The 17,975-nt window shown below is 37.7% G+C and overlaps 1 protein-coding gene across 1 annotated transcript in view; it reads right to left on the minus strand.

Moving 5' to 3' along the window:
- Window positions 1-210: 210 nt before the first annotated feature.
- Window positions 211-17,975, minus strand: part of ano10a (anoctamin 10a) — a 39,427-nt gene continuing 21,662 nt past the window's right edge. Inside the window, exons 12-13 of the mRNA XM_016232757.1 lie at window positions 10,917-11,033; window positions 211-671 (exon numbers count right to left, since the gene is read on the minus strand). Coding sequence (XP_016088243.1) covers window positions 645-671; window positions 10,917-11,033 — 144 coding nt within the window. The 3' untranslated portion in view covers window positions 211-644. The remainder of the gene's footprint in view (window positions 672-10,916; window positions 11,034-17,975) is intronic.

Consider the following 17,975-nt stretch of genomic DNA (forward strand, 5'->3'; position numbering starts at 1 on the left):
CTGAATATTTAAAATGTTTATTTTTTTAGGCAGACAATATTGAATATGCTTAATTCAAGTACAGTACAGGGTGAAGTGGCCTGACATCTGTAAACAAAAGCCATAACAGATAAACGTAATACGGTGATGTTTAAAGGCACTGCTCTGTCTTTGGTAGAACATGGAGTGAATTAATATGAACATTTTAATTTCCTCAAAAAAATAAAAAAATTACATTATATCCTTTATTTAGTTTTTAGGCCCAATGTCTGATATATTTCTTCTAATCACCTCTTTACAACATTTTTTTACAGCTTCAGACAATCATGAATAAAAATAAAGTACTTTAACAACCAAATCAACCTAGTTATTTGACCCCATCATACATGCACCAATTGGATTCCCATTTTTACTTGTCTCTCATTATACCAGTAACCGTTTTATTGACATAGAGAAATAATACAACAATGCATGCAACTGCAATAATGTCTTAAAACCCTGTCTTATAAGTGTACAGCATCAATAAGCCATTTTGTGGATAACTTGGCAAGGAGTGCATATTTAAAGTCAAAGTCAGTTAAATATAATACTAGACAGTTTACAGCATGTGTACACCTTGAGTACTTTCGTCGTGTTGTCGTCACCCGTCACTTATTCCACGTATTTCAGGTCTCCGTAGCTTCCAATATTTTCTGAAAAGACAAATAGTATTGAAATGTTAATGGTGGAACTTACTTGGGAACCTAGACCAAAATAAAAGAAGTTCAAATAGCTCTGAGTACAGATGAACAGAGGGTGAAAAGAATATCTAGGATGTATATGCACAAATGGTCTCAAAACATGATGTACTACTCGGGGGTATGTTCCCCCTTCATCCATGTAATCTCTTCTGGGAGATTTTACACAAATAACCAAGGCTTATATTCATAATCTTTCATCATGTAAGAGAACGGATTCAGACTGATTTTGCATCAGTTCTCCCTGGTCTAAATAAGTCTTACATGTTGGCATATAAAAGGCAGAAGCTGATCTTAGTTGAGCGTACATACAGCCCCAGGCAGGACTGCGTTTCAAATGAGTCACGCTGGGTTTTCAGAGATGGAGGGGAGCAGGGATGCTGCTATATTTTGAAAAGCTTTTTAACAATTAAAGAACATTACAGAAAGCTACTAAATCTTTTTAAAAGACAATCCAAATGAACCCATCTACCCATAACAGATGTTTTTTTTTCTCTGCAGCATCCACAACTCCCTGACTATAGCCTATGCTGAGTTTCATTAAATCAATTAATTTCACTGCCTGCAGCAAACCAGAGCAAATTGCATTCTCAGTGAATAAGTGTTAGGTGCAATTAACTTTTCAATCCAAAAGAGAGATCAATAGGGCCGGAGCTGCTGACTCTGTGATTCTATACGTATAAGTTCAGTGAGACTGAGCTCTGGTCTCCTATGAGAAAACTGCACAATGGTTATTACTAGGCACCATATATAGAGCCCCTTTAAATGTGGTGAAAGAAAAACTTCATTCAATAATTAAAGAGGTCTGTCTACACAACGGTTCTCATACTGTGGCCTCCACTGGAATCTCCAAATAATTTCTTTCCCCCCCAGAAAAACAATGGAATTAAATATATAATGTCAATAAACAGAGGCGGACTTAACCATTAGGCAAAGGTAGGCGACCGCCTTGGGCCCCCAAAAGCCAAGGGCCTCCTAAAAGGCTTTTTATATGCGAGATGCGCGTTCAATGCGGACGCGTTGAACGTGCTTCTTAGCAAAAGTATTGCGATGTAGAAAATGGGGACGGAATCCCGGAATCTATTCATAAAAACGCAAAAAAAAAAAAATTGAATACAAAAAAAATTAAAACAAAAAAATTTCACTCTAATTTGAGAAAAATAAAACGGTATTCATAGGGCCCTACATATATCATGCATCTGAAGCTATACTTTTAATACTAAGCAACAGTGCATATTATATAGGGCCTATTTTATTTTTTTTTAATGAAAAAATACCTTTTTTTGTGAAAGACCCAAGAAGGACCATGCACAGTCACTTTCCACACAGGCACACTTCATGTTTGGTTGAAATGATCCTTAAGCATGTCAATTTATAATTTCCTTCAGTTTAATTTAAATGTGCAATTAAAATAAATAAAAAATAAATGTATATTTTAAAGTTAAGAATTAGACTTTTGCATAGTGAAAATTACTTCAAAGCACCACCTAGTGTCCAACCTACTCTTATACTATTAAAACCTGTTTAAATGTGAACAAGGGATTTACAACATTAAAGAAATCCTTTATTTATAACATGTACATGAACAATCTAAAAGATTAGACACAACTATGGGACACGGTCGTGCAGCAGCGAGCAACAGTGAAAGAAACCTCATGGTTGTAAATGTGTGAAATTGTATAGGGCCCCATTCCTGTATTTTGCCTGGGGCCCCCAAATCACTAAATCCGCCCCTGTCAATAAAATAGACTGGGTACACTCTATTTTACCCAGCACTGGGTTGTATTTAACCCAACATTTCTTAGAGTGTATATATAGTATTACTGTACTATTATTATTTGATCACGTGTTCTTGAAATGATTAATGGGATTCACCTACAAACACAAATGTAGCAAATGAGGTACCTCAGCATTTTAGTAATGGTTTGTTATTACGTTAAAAGCATGCATCCATCAATCCGATTAACTCAGGTTATTCACAATTATGTATAAATGCATGGGATTTCAATCCAATCAATTATTTTGTGTGTATATATACATATATAATAAAAAAAAATGATTGCCTCTTTAAAATGTCCTTTCTCTAAAACACTATCTGTTCACATAGTGAGTCGATCTTCCTCGGCTGCTCACGGAGACTGGATTTGCGGAAACTCATCTCAGGAGACACTCCCTTTGCTTCCTTCGGGCTGAATTAACATTAACAAAAGTGAGAACTGAGGTGTTCAAACAAAGGTGGTTGACGTGCAACTAAATGGAACAAATATTCTGGATTACAAGAAAGGTCCTGATGGGCAAACTGGGATAATTAATGGGACCTGTCAGTATTGATTATGCTCGAAGGAGGTGGGTTAAAAGATCTGAAGCTTCTGCAATTCCAACATACTATCACTCATGTTTACAACTGTACTCAAATTCAAGTGCAAACTCAGGGTCAATAAATCATTCGAGGTTGAACAGCTGTGTACAGTCCCATCACATTGATAAGATATTGTCTATACAGCCTGATCATTTATGAAAAAAACATCAAGGTGATTTTGGTCCAAAGTCTGATTGCAGACAAATGCAGTTTGTCATCTCTAGCACTGCAATGTTGGCTGTATTAAAAGTTTTGACTTCATTTTGCCTAACACCATTAAAGGTTAACATGGGACATGTCACATTCTCATGGACTTCAGCAAGTTGACAGATTGCCTCAGATGGCTGGCTTGTTCCACTTCCTGTGACGGTGGTCAGGCAATAATGCGAAAGCAGACTGAATCTGACGAGGTCCATCACGCAACCAACATTCTTTAACACTGGATTTTGGACCGGGCCAAAGAGTCTAGTACCCCAGAGCCTCAGACTAGTCAGAGACTGGGCCATTAGTGTGCAAAATCTGACAACTATAGCTTTTTGGCCCCTTTAAGTGTACAGAGGGGCCCAGGGCCCTACCATATAGTACAAGATAAAACCCTAAAAAGTGTTTTAATTCTAATGTAAGCAACCAAAACAAACATTTTCAATGGTCCGGTCCTGTGTGGCACAGTTTTTCCACTTACAGTGGAAACTCAATCATAACTCTTTGTTTTTATAAAAAGTTTCATCTGATCATCTATGATGTCCCAAGGTGTCCACCACAAAATTTGAATCTGATCAATGTCAACTGATCAACTTCTACAGGAGTGTCCAATCCTGCTCCTGGTGGGCCACTGTCGTGCAGAGTTTAGCTTCAACCTCCATTAAACACACCTGAACTAAAGTAATCAAAGTCTTCAAGATTACTAGAATCTCCCAGGCAGATATGTTGGGACAAACTAAACTCTGTTGGATGTCGGCCCTTCAGGACCAGGATTGGACACCCCTGACATTCTAGTTAACGTGGTAAGTGTGGTACAGTATGGTGTGACTCGTTGCCTGCAGTATCAGCTGGTCTGTACTGAACGCAGACTTGCAATAGGTGATAATTCAAGCTTGAGTTGCTCCGAAGGTAGGAAAAATCCTTAATATGGTATTTACATAAGGGTCAGGAAGTATGATTAATTGCGTTAATTTTTATCACATTATTTATTTGTATAATTACTCTCACTAAATTAGTGTGATAAACTGACAGCCCGAGTTCTAAGATAAGTGGATTCCATCATTCAACAAATTGACATCTGTTGGAAAAATCAAACCATTAATTCTCAGTTCTAAAAGAAGCAAATTAAAACCCAGGACACAGCATGCATGCAAAATACAAGCTGCCTTTTAAATGGAGAAACGGCTCTTATCAACATTTTCTACTTATGAATCACCCATTTATGTGAACTGTAGACACCAACATCTTTTCAAGACAACCGTATCTCTGGACTGCCAGGTTTTCACAAGAAAACCCGCCCAATCGCTACTCAAAACTAGCCTAATCATGTTTCGTCGGGGTTCCCCGGTTAAAAATCGTGTTCCGGGGGGTAGAATACATGTTTTTTTTGGTGGGGTTCCCTTGACCTGAAAAACAACCCGTGGCAACAGTGTAAAAGTAGCCCAATTTGGCAACACTGACCTTGTCCGACCCATTTACAACCCAACCCACTTTGATCGAGCTCAAGTATTGACGTTAAAGTGAGAAAATATACAAATGTGAATTAACACACAGATGGTTCCCAACCATTTCCCTTCATCTTCAAGGAAGATCACGTCTGATCCTCACTGCCAGCTTCTTTCTTTGTTTTATATTCCTATCAGCCACTCATACAGCTGTTACGGCTTAAAAAGGTCTCATTCAGCAAAACAGAAAGGCTAAAATCGCCAGTTGCCATAATGGTTCCATGATAGTGTTGGCAGCTTGGCCTTTTCCTGAAGTTCACCCCGGATCCTTTCCAAACACTGGCCACTAAAAGGGGGTTTCCACACCGTATCTCTGGACTGCCAGGTTTTCACAAGAAAACCCGCCCAATCGCTACTCAAAACTAGCCTAATCATGTTTCGTCGGGGTTCCCCGGTTAAAAATCGTGTTCCGGGGGGTAGAATACATGTTTTTTTTGGCGGGGTTCCCTTGACCTGAAAAACAACCCGTGGCAACAGTGTAAAAGTAGCCCAATTTGGCAACACTGACCTTGTCCGACCCATCTACAACCCAACCCACTTTGATCGAGCTTAAGTATTGACGTTAAAGTGAGAAAATATACAAATGTGAATTAACACACAGATGGTTCCCAACCATTTCCCTTCATCTTCAAGGAAGATCACGTCTGATCCTCACTGCCAGCTTCTTTCTTTGTTGTATATTCCTATCAGCCACTCATACAGCTGTTACGGCTTAAAAAGGTCTCATTCAGCAAAACAGAAAGGCTAAAATCGCCAGTTGCCATAATGGTTCCATGATAGTGTTGGCAGCTTGGCCTTTTCCTGAAGTTCACCCCGGATCCTTTCCAAACACTGGCCACTAAAAGGGGGTTTCCACTGCCGCTGAAAGTGCCGGCTATTTTCAGAGTCCCTTTGCCCTAGAGCAGTGGGAGCTTTTCTCCTGACAGCTGTCTTCACCCTCTCAAGCTGCTGAACACATGGAAACAGAGCTAAATGGTGTCATGTGCTGCTAGCTCATCACTAGCACTCTCAAACCACTGGACCAAGCACCTCCCCGAGGTCCTGCAGTCTTCGGATCCTTTCCAAACACTGGCCACTAAAAGGGGGTTTCCACTGCCGCTGAAAGTGCCGGCTATTTTCAGAGTCCCTTTGCCCTAGAGCAGTGGGAGCTTTTCTCCTGACAGCTGTCTTCACCCTCTCAAGCTGCTGAACACATGGAAACACAGCTAAATGGTGTCATGTGCTGCTAGCTCATCACTAGCACTCTCAAACCACTGGACCAAGCACCTCCCCGAGGTCCTGCAGTCTTATATCACCAACCAAATGTGCCGTTTAACTGCAGTCGGCACTTTTGAACTCCTAACAGATCCGTACGAGGCCGCTGAAGCTATTAGCTACCGTCCATCAATCTGATGGAGAGACTCTGGTGAAGACGCACCGCCAGCACAGGCAGAGGGATGAGCTGGTGTCAGGTGAAGATTGTGAGAGAGATTGGAGGGGTAGAAGCCCAGAAACATCACGTCTTCAGTCATCCTGAAACATAATCAATATGTGTTTTACGACCCGTGTCTCTCTGCTAAATTAAAAGAAATGTTAGACGGATGAAACTTCGATGGAGTCCCGCCTTCATCGCAGATCGTCAGCCAAGTGCTTCATTCCATTAAATGGACCATTCCGTTAAATGGTCTTCCCTTTTCAGTACCTACGCTCTCACAGCTACACAGTAGGGGTTGAACGCCTTCTGATTTTTTGAAGTCGACTTTTATGTGATGAAAGTCGAGTCGAAGTCGACTAGTCGTTTTTTTATCAGTTCTTTTGTATTTGGGTCGTTATATTTCTCACAGATTTCTGCTCATTCTAAATCAGATACAGATAAAGTAGCACAGTAAAGATTACATTAATATGAATGCATTAGTGAGAGCGATTGCGTGTGTGAATTAATTCTACCTGGCAGCATCTCTCTACTAGTAGTGAAGCTGTGGAATTTAGTTATTAAGAAATAAATGCTTGAACTTTTCAGTTTCTAAGCTATTTTATTTGAGAAATCACAGAACAGTGTTGACAATACATTTCCGCGCTGAATGATTATGTGCGTGTGATGTACGCGCTACTGTCTGTAGCCTATGTGTATGCGTTACAGTGCAGCAGCGCATTAGATTAGAACGGTGATTAACTTATCTGTGCAATAAGCTGTTTAAAACGTGCATTCTCCCGTTCAATTTCGAGCATCCAGTAATATAATCACAGATGTCTTGTGGAGCGCTTTCAGAATATGCATTTATTTGTCATTTGAACTGTTTGGAAACAGAGAGTAAAATGTGGAAGTCCTTCAAAGATTTCTTATCCTGTTGCGCCCTCTATAGAACCAGCGACTAGTCGACGTCAAGCTTAAAGCGTCATGGCAGAGCATTGAAGTCGATTAGTCGACTAGTCGATTAGTCGGTGCAACCCCTTCATGAAAAGTCTTCATGAAACTGGGGCCATCAAGATGCTTTCATGGCTTCCTCCTTGAATAAATCTCTGGGTGTACATGGATTGAATTGCTCATTCTCTATAGGGTCAAGGGTTAAATGCAGGATAGGTGATTTGGTTTAAAAAAAATTGTTATGGTGGTTGAAAGTCTCTTCACATCCCGATAGCAATCACTAAGTTAAGTGGTCTAAATGTATTTAAATGCATTTATATCATCTGTGGAAGGCGTAAGACCATAAAATGTTCATCCAATCAGGGCGTTCCATTACGCTATTGCAGACCGAGCAAGATTGGAAGCCGTTCTTATTGTAATCTAATGCGCTTTGTACTGTAATGTTTTGAAAGCGTTGCATTCAACCCTCCACTAACGCCTTCTCTCATTGTGATGCTAATTAACCTCTTGTCTGCCTGTGTGCGTTCATATGTTTTGCATGGCTTTGGAGAATGATTTGCAAGGAGGGTGGGATCTTATGATTTCAAAGCTAGCTTGCTATTGCTAGCCTCTCCGAAATTGTCTACCCTACCTATAAACACGGAATAATATTTTCTATTTTTCTTGTAGTTACTTGAGATAGTGTATGGATTATATAATCTCAGTGTTAACTTTATAATATAAAGTAATCGCCGTTCAAGATTAATTGACATTTCTTCATAATCTTCAAGAAGATTCAGCTGCAAATGTAGCCTAGTAGTCTGACCCAGCAACATATCAATTGCAATTCATTATATTGAATGTTTTAATAATGCCTGATTTTAAAGGGCTCTCGAAAAACCCACATAATCACTTTCCAGATCTGAGAGTGCTGACATATTTCTTATAGGACTTTTGGGAAGGACATATCAAAGTGTTCCTCCCCTCAATTTAAAAAGCCAATAGGATTTGTCACAGCACTGAACCATGATTTGGTACATGTTGCTAGTCAGTGATATAAGAGAAGGGATATTTTCATTCTAGGGGTCAATTGATTGGACAGGTCGAGTCATCAATAACTTTTGGTCTTTTGAGAAACAAACAAGCTATAATAGATAATAAATATGAACTAAACGTCATAAAAGCTTTTTGTTTAGTTTGTCTTCTTTTTTGACCTTTCACTTCACAGAATGATAGTAGCAATAATAGCTATTAAAGCGATAGCTACCCAAAAATGAAAAGTGTCACCATTTAATGACCCTCAAGTATTCCAAAACTGTATAAGTTTCTTTCCTCTGTTGAACACAAAACAATATATTTTGAAGAATGTCGGTAACCAAAATTGCAGGTAGCCATTGACTTCCATAGTGTATTTTTTTCCACACTATGGAAGTCACTGACTACCAGCAACTGTTTGGTTATTAACATTCTTCAAAATATGTGATCAACAGAAAAAAGAAACTCATACAGTCTTGGAACTACTTGATGAGTAAACAATGAATTGTCTCTTTAAAGGCTAGATGTATTCATCGGCTAAAGATTAACTAGTCACATGGTGTTTACAGTTCAGGTGACTGGCTTAAAAAATTGAATGCACATGAGCGAAATGGCAGAATTCAATTCACAAACTTTTGGGGGGTCCTGCACCAGCCGAGCAGCTGCCATTAAGATAAATGACTCTCCCCAGGTATTATAAACCCATTTGCACATATTTATCAGCGTCTGCTTTTCAGCAAATAAGGTAGAACCAATTGATATTCATAAGCCAGTTGATTTTATAATCTGCCCCCCACTACTTTTCGTTCCTACACCATTGCACACTAATCTTGAACTGCGATTTGCTAAAACCAACACATAAAAATGCAAAACTATTAAGAGTAGTGCTCATCATGTATCCAAATTAACTGGAAAATATTATAATCCACAGCATTAAGAGGCAAAGGGGGGCCATATCGCATACATCTTATCTGCTGTTAGTGAGGGGAGAAAACACAAGGCCACATTAAGGATAACGCTGGATGCCAACAGCACACGCCGGCTCATTGTCATTCACAATCCAACTGTGCCATATCACTAGAGCCATGGCAACGGACTTACCGACCGAGGGCTCGTCTCTGCAGAAATAAAGCCATTGAATCCTGTTAAAGCGTGTCGATGCTGTCGCTTTGACAGACATTGTATGGAATCATTATTAATACTTTAGATAATAAAGCACACCCATTCCTTTTTAGAAGAGAGACGGTGGTCTGAATTCATTATCACGAATGTTCCAAATGTGAATCACTGTTTCAGTCTAATTGAGGCAGGGTGAGGTTCATATCCATAAACAATAAATTACTGCCACTGGCACCACCTACATCTTAAAGGGATAGATTCCCCAAAAATTTTAATTATTTTCCTTCATTGTCATGTCCTTCCAAATCTCTATGATCTTTGGAATATTCCAACTGTTTGTGTCCATAATATAAACATTGGACCCCAATGACTTTCACTGGACAAGAGAAAAAAAACAATGTACACAAATGAAGGCATAATTTTAAGGCTCCTTTTTAAGGCTTCAGGATATGTTTGGTTTTGTTCAGAACAGAATATTTCCATACTGTTTGTACTAGTGTGTTAAACTGGTGAAAGATTTACGTTTACATTGTTACAAAAATCTATTTTAAATAAATGCTATTCTTAGAACTTTATATTCTCCAAAGAATCCTGAAAAAAAAATCTATCAGGGTTTCCTTTCATAAAATATAAAACAGTTATTTTTAACTGCAATATTTATATTTTAAGTTTCCACTGTTTTGAAATAAAATTTCAATAATTTAAAATTATTAATAAATAATTAATTAATTAACAATAAAATATATTTTTTACCTACAATATCAACAAGCAGCTACTATAATATTATAGTATGTTTTTATTAAAAATAGCTTCTTTTTCTTTAAATTACAGCAAAGTCTCACCATTTATGCATTATTAAACATTTTCATATTGCTTCAAAAATAAAAGCTGATGAATCAGATGAATCTAAATTAGTATCAACTGTGATTATGCAAATAAACATATTTTATCAACATAATGTAATATTTCCTTATTGACTCATTATTTAAAAATTTACTTTTTTTTATCGATTTACAAATAAGCAAATTTATTTCAGAGATGATAACGGAGTCCTGCTCGCTGAATTAAACATGCAACATAATGAGGTCATAAGACAGCAATGTTGCATGTTACTGTTTGAAATATTTATCACTGCAAAATACATACTGTCTCAATGTTATTTAAAAAAAAAAAAAAAAGGCAGTTCGCGGCAAGCAGTATGTCAGTATTTTATTCCAAACATATCCTTTGTATCCTTTGAGGAAAACAGTTTTTTCCCCTCATTATTAAGTCTGCTTGGGCAGACTGCAGCATGTGTTTCTTTGTGAGTGACCTACTTCTTATGCCGCATACGAGGTGATAAACATCTGCCTAAATAGCTAAACCTCATTAGCAAACACTACCTGAACACACTCTGTATGTCACAATGTACAAAGGTCTCTCTGGATCATTTAATGATCAGAAAGCATGTTATTGCTGCTCTCGCCTCTCTGAGCCGAGAGATAATGGTTGCTGCATCACCACTTATGTTGACGCAGACATGTGTTGTTGAACCACCGAGGCATATACGCAGATGTCTATTTGCACTGAAGTACTTCCTGACAGGGCCTGTCATATAGGCTGCCACATTTCCTGTTTGCATGCAATAGATATGTGCACATGTACAAATGTGTACTCACCCTTTTCTTAAGAGCTTCTAGGGAGTCAAACTCCAGCTTGGCTAGATTGACTTGGATATGTTTAGGAACATCGGGAATGACGAATGCCAGGATGAATTTGAAGGCAAGGAGAACATGCTGCAATAAACAGAAAAAGACAACTTTACTACACAGTTTTCATGGACTGTCGTTATGTAATTGTCTATATGTAATATATTTCAGTTCTAATTACACCTCGAATAGCTTGTATGCGTTTAAGAGCAACTTGAAAATGTCTAATTCCAGACTGATCAATGCCATTTAACAGAGAGGCTTTTTTTTTTACAGTGTGAACCTCTCTTGACAAACAGAGACTGATCAAATCGAAAGGGAATGTATTTCAGTAATACTGAATGGCTGGATGATTTTTATGGCTCTCTTTGTGTTCAAAGGCCACATTAGTGAGATGTATGCTGCTGGCAGAGTGTCAGCTGTCAGTGTGTTAAATAGATCACCACATGCCCACTGCCTCTGAAACCAGCTCGCTATTCACCTTTGTGTGATCCAAAGAGATCTAAAGAACTCTTGATGGTTTAAGTACATTTATTAATAATACATGCATACTTTAACTCTTTTCAACAGAATGATGCCCCGGCTTTATTTAAATTCTGACCTTAAAGTTAATGAAATGATACTGCAGTGCATGTAACTTCTGTAATGTGAATACATAAATTTAAGGGTGGAATGGGTTTTGCTGTTGGCTTACAAAAAAACGAGTAATTTTATGTTTCTGTGATAGTTCACTCAAAATGTTGTCATCATTTACTCACCCTCTTGTCCATAAGCCTTTCGTTCATCTTTTAAACACAAATGGAGATATTATAATGTAACACAGGGATTTCGGTCCCTACATTCAAATTCACCCAAAACTTCATAAAAACACTGTAAAAGTAATTCATATGAATAAAGCGGCTTAATCCAAGTCTTCAAAAGAGACACAATAACTTCATACGATGAACAGATTTAATGTAAGCTTTCATTTGAATCTAAACATTGATTAACACACCTACATGGAGTACATCAAAGATGGTAAACACAGAAGCTCAAAATTACTAGCTTGACGCATGAGAACAAATCTCATTCATACATTAATTTCAAACATGCTTGTGTTATATGTGAGAACAAACCTCAATGAACTCGTATGAGCTTGTTTACCATATTTGATGATCTATATGTACATTAAATGCCTCAATTAAATCTCTTCATTATATAAACTGATTGTGTCTCCTCAGAAGACTCGGATCAAACCACTGAATTCATATGGATTTTTTTTTTTTAAGATGTCTGTATGAAGCTTTTTGAAGTGTCAGAAGTGTTGTTTGCAGGAATCTTTCAATGAAAAGGCAAATCTCTAAGGTTTTGTTAAAAATATCTTCATTTGAGTTTCAAAAATGAACAAAAGTGTAATGGATTTGGAACAACATGAGGGTGAGCAACTGATGTAACAATTTTCATTTTTAGGTGAACTAACCTTTCAAACATTTCTTAAATGTAGCACAGTTAGCTCACAAATGCAAGTGATAGTCTATACAATTCACTATAAAACTGCATCTGTCTTAATATCCCTGTTAGTCAGCTATTGTTGACTAATGTAGAAAATGTTCCAGCTCTGCTTTAGATGCAGTAGTTTGGCTCAGACATCAATGATCAGTGTCAACACTCTAAAAAGCTCCTGAAAGTCAGAGAAGAGACATTAGCTAAAGCTGTGACTGATGGAGACAAAGGAACCCCTGGGACTCGTCAACCGATTTCTGTGAAAACCAAAACAAAATCTGCTCTTTCTTGTGTGGGTGACATAAATTAGGATTATGTCATTATAAATGATGTAGTGAAAGACTGAATATTTTGATGTTGCTTGGGAAATACACCAAAATCCAAATTGCTCTTTTGAGACTCTGGGCCATTTACAAGCACAAACATTCACATAGTTCATTATCTGAATTTAAATGGCCCAAATTCATATAAATATATGAATCATCACACTCATGACCCATAAACATGACAGCAATTGTAGCTTTATTGTGCTAGAAAACCTTGGTTTCATCTAAATTTCATTCATATTTAACAGTAAATATATTCTCCCAAAGGTAATAACACATATTGAATACTTAAAATCACAGTAGTCATAGAATGTTAAAAATAAATTAGCATATATATATATGATAATTTATTTATATACTGTATACACACACAGTGCCTTGCGAAAGTATTCATACCCCTTCATTGTTTTTTCACATTTTGTTATGTTGCTGCCTTATGTTAAACGACTTTTTTTACACATCAATCTACACTCCATACATCATATCGACAAAGCAAAAACAGAATTGTCACAACTTCGTAAAAATAAAAAAACTGAAATAAGTACATTGCATAAGTATTCATAACTAACTAAATATTTAGCTGAAGCACCTTTACAGCCTTCAGTCTTTTTTGTTTGATGTGACAAGCTTTGCACATCAGCACTTGGCAATTATCTGTCATTCTTCTCCTCGCCTCTTCACCTCTCAAGCTCTGTCAGGTTGGATGGGGGCAGATGCATCATTTTCAGGTTTCTCCAGACATATTTGATTGGGTTCAAGCTCAGGCTGTGGCTGGGCCACTCAAGGACATGGTTGCTTCAAACTTCTTCCATTAAGGGTAACAGAGACTACATGCTTCTGTGAACCTTCTATGAAGCAGATTTATTTTCTCTGAACTCTTCCCCAGATGTGTAGCTTGACGCAAACCTGTTTCTGAGCTCTACGGGCAGTTATTTTGACCTCAGGGCTTGGATTTTGCTCCGATATGCATTATCAGCTGTTAGACCTTTTATTAAGATGCGTGTGCCTTTCCAAATCATACCCATTCAATTGAATTTGCCACAGGTTAACATCACTTGAAGTGTAGTAACATCTACAAGCAATATGACTGCTCCTGACCTAAATTTCAACTGTCCCAGATTGAATACTTATGCAATGGAATCATTTAAGTTTTTTTTATTTTTACTAAATTTGCAAAGATGTGAAAACCTGATTTATTGGTCTTATGAAGTATTCTAATTTGTTGAGATAGTGAATTGGTGGGTTTTTGTTAAATGTGAGCCAAAATCATCACAATTAAAAGAACCAAAGACTTAAACTACTTCAGTCTGTGTGCATTGCATTTATTTAATACACGAGTTTCACAATTTGAGTTGAATTACTGAAATAAATTAACTTTTCCACGACATTCTAATTTATTGAGATGCACCTGTATATATATAAATAGACTCAACAAACCTTGCCTCATTCTATGCTACGCAAAAGTACAGAAATGGTTGCTGTTAGCATATTGTTAAGCTAATAATGAGATATGCTAATTAAAATAAAAAACAGCACATGCAAGTACTGGGTGAAATAGTCAACTTTAATGGAACAAAATTTTATCAGCACTTTTTTTCAGTCTTTTTCAGTCAAACTTTAGTGCAGTCATACAAATTTCTGCAATATTTTACAGGCTTTTTGTTCCATTGTTTATTGTCAAGTGTAGCGATGTATGAAGAACCTCTCATGCAAAAGTCACTTTAAAACCAAGTCGCTTTCTATTGGTCAATGTGGCAAATTTGTGTGACAAAGTGTAACTTGAACCCAATGCAAAATATACAGAATTATTTTGCTCTTGTGAGCAATTCCAGATTGCGAAGATTCCATTTGTAATTACTTGATTTTGCCAGTGAAAATTTGCTGAACAATGGATAATGTGACCACATTAGGATTTTGGTTAAAAAAAGGTTCCTTATAGCATAATTTTGGAACAGCCTTATCCTAGCGAGCATGCCTGCGATGCTTAGATAGGTAACTCAGTAGACTTTGGAACAGAACTCCTGTGTTTATCTGAAAATGTATTTGAAATCTTCACCAGCAAGCCTAAAGAAACTCTCTACACTAAATCTTGCAGTCATATAGGGGTTTGAGAGCACTGACTGAATGATTTATCTGTGATTTATCACAACAGATCATCAGTAACAGACAAGAACAGTCTCCTGCAGGGAGCTGCCTAAAACAAGCTGAGACCATGTGCAGAAATGTGACTCAAAATTATGTTGCATTTGAGCATGAACTGTGGAAAATGCCACCCTCTCTTCAGGCTAATTGCTGTCTGAGTGAGAGAGGGGTGTGATGCAGAGTCTGAGAATCTCAGAACTGATATAACGAGAGAACAAAGCCTAGATTATTTGTGCAGTCACATTTTCCCCAGACAATTTTATCATTATTGCAGATGTACTTAAAAAGGCAAACACACCACAAATACAGACAAATATGGAATTGTTTAAATAGGTAAACAGAGCTCTAATAAATAAAATCCTAATATTAATATTTTCCTTTTTACAATATGTAATATAAGTCTCAGGTGTCCCCAGAATGTGTCTGTGAAGTTTCAGCTCAAAATACCCCACAGAACATTTATTATATTATTTTGAAAATGGCTATTTTGAGTGAGAGCAGAAACACGCTGTTTTCGTGCATGTCTCTTTAAATGCAAATGAGCTACTGCTCCCCGCCCCCTTTTCCAGAATAGGGCTGTGCCTTTACAGCTGGTACCGCAGATACTCTGCTAAAAAACATCTGTTTGGTTTTGATTATCATGTCTATCATGCGTTTTAAACCATATAAGTTTAAACTTTTAATTTACGGGTTTCTGAGCGCACACATCTGAAGCACGTGCGCAGTCACATGTCATGGGAGTACTAAACGAAAGTTCTCTTTCATGTCTTACTGTGCTTAAACTGTCAAATACACACAAGTTTATGTTAAAAACACTCATGAGTTACAAAAACAGTCGGTTATGTCTGTGGAGATAAACAGCTGGGAAAGAAATTGCATGTTTATTTTATTTTATATCTGTGTGGCAGCAGCGTAATATTCAGTAAATAAATCAATAAATTCACTGCTCCCTTGTCTCCTCTGAGACTGGGACTCTTTATGGACTATAGTGTTCTGTGCTCGTCAGTGCAGCCAAACACAGAACAGTTAGCATGCTTTGCTTGAACATTCCCCATGGCGTTAGAACTCGTAAGCCATTGTCGCTTGCAAAAACACAATGGTGGCGCCGTGGTTGGAAACTTGCAGATTGAGGGGTGGTAATATTATAATAAGATTCCCTTTCGTCACAGGGGGAGCGAAATTTGATGCGTTTGTTTTTTTCACAAGCCTGCAGAGAAAGGCTAACAAAAAAAATTTACTGGGTTGTTCTTTTTCTTGTTTTTTGAGTTGGTAGATGCACCGGGGACCCGATTTTTGCACTTAAAGGGTTAGTTCACCCAAAAAAGAAAATGCTGTCATTAATTACTCACCCTCGTGTCGTTCCAAACCCGTAAGACCTTTGTTCATCTTCACAACACAAATTAAGATATGGAATGCTTGCGCACGCTTTCTACTGAACGTAAATAACGCTCATTACATTGATAACGTTCTGGTGTACTCTCCAAAATGGTTGAAGACGGTAACTTGGGGAGAAGAACTGCTGAATAAATTATGTTATTATTGATTTCTTGGCGCACAAAAAGTATTCTCGTAGCTTCGTAAAATTACGGTTGAACCCCTGATGTCACATGGACTGTTTTAACGATGTCCTTGGCAAACACACCACAAATACAGACAAATATGGAATTGTTTAAATAGGTAAACAGAGCTCTAATAAATAAAATCCTAATATTAATATTTTCCTTTTTACAATATGTAATATAAGTCTCAGGTGTCCCCAGAATGTGTCTGTGAAGTTTCAGCTCAAAATACCCCACAGAACATTTATTATATTATTTTGAAAATGGCTATTTTGAGTGAAAGCAGAAACACGCTGTTTTCGTGCATGTCTCTTTAAATGCAAATGAGCTACTGCTCCCCGCCCCCTTTTCCAGAATAGGGCTGTGCCTTTACAGCTGGTACCGCAGATACTCTGCTAAAAAACATCTGTTTGGTTTTGATTATCATGTCTATCATGCGTTTTAAAACATATAAGTTTAAACTTTTAATTTACGGGTTTCTGAGCGCACACATCTGAAGCACGTGCGCAGTCACATGTCATGGGAGTACTAAACGAAAGTTCTCTTTCATGTCTTACTGTGCTTAAACTGTCAAATACACACAAGTTTATGTTAAAAACACTCATGAGTTACAAAAACAGTCGGTTATGTCTGTGGAGATAAACAGCTGGGAAAGAAATTGCATGTTTATTTTATTTTATATCTGTGTGGCAGCAGCGTAATATTCAGTAAATAAATCAATAAATTCACTGCTCCCTTGTCTCCTCTGAGACTGGGACTCTTTATGGACTATAGTGTTCTGTGCTCGTCAGTGCAGCCAAACACAGAACAGTTAGCATGCTTTGCTTGAACATTCCCCATGGCGTTAGAACTCGTAAGCCATTGTCGCTTGCAAAAACACAATGGTGGCGCCGTGGTTGGAAACTTGCAGATTGAGGGGTGGTAATATTATAATAAGATTCCCTTTCGTCACAGGGGGAGCGAAATTTGATGCGTTTGTTTTTTTCACAAGCCTGCAGAGAAAGGCTAACAAAAAAAATTTACTGGGTTGTTCTTTTTCTTGTTTTTTGAGTTGGTAGATGCACCGGGGACCCGATTTTTGCACTTAAAGGGTTAGTTCACCCAAAAAAGAAAATGCTGTCATTAATTACTCACCCTCGTGTCGTTCCAAACCCGTAAGACCTTTGTTCATCTTCACAACACAAATTAAGATATGGAATGCTTGCGCACGCTTTCTACTGAACGTAAATAACGCTCATTACATTGATAACGTTCTGGTGTACTCTCCAAAATGGTTGAAGACGGTAACTTGGGGAGAAGAACTGCTGAATAAATTATGTTATTATTGATTTCTTGGCGCACAAAAAGTATTCTCGTAGCTTCGTAAAATTACGGTTGAACCCCTGATGTCACATGGACTGTTTTAACGATGTCCTTGCTACGTTTCTGTGCGTTGATCGTGGTAATATCATTGCCATCTATGGGAGGGTCAGAGAGCTCTCAAATTCCATCAGAATATCTCAATTTGTGTTCCGAAGATG

The sequence above is a fragment of the Sinocyclocheilus grahami genome, unplaced genomic scaffold, assembly GCF_001515645.1.
Source record: "Sinocyclocheilus grahami isolate Dianchi unplaced genomic scaffold, SAMN03320097.WGS_v1.1 scaffold418.1, whole genome shotgun sequence".
Classification (NCBI taxonomy): domain Eukaryota; kingdom Metazoa; phylum Chordata; class Actinopteri; order Cypriniformes; family Cyprinidae; genus Sinocyclocheilus; species Sinocyclocheilus grahami.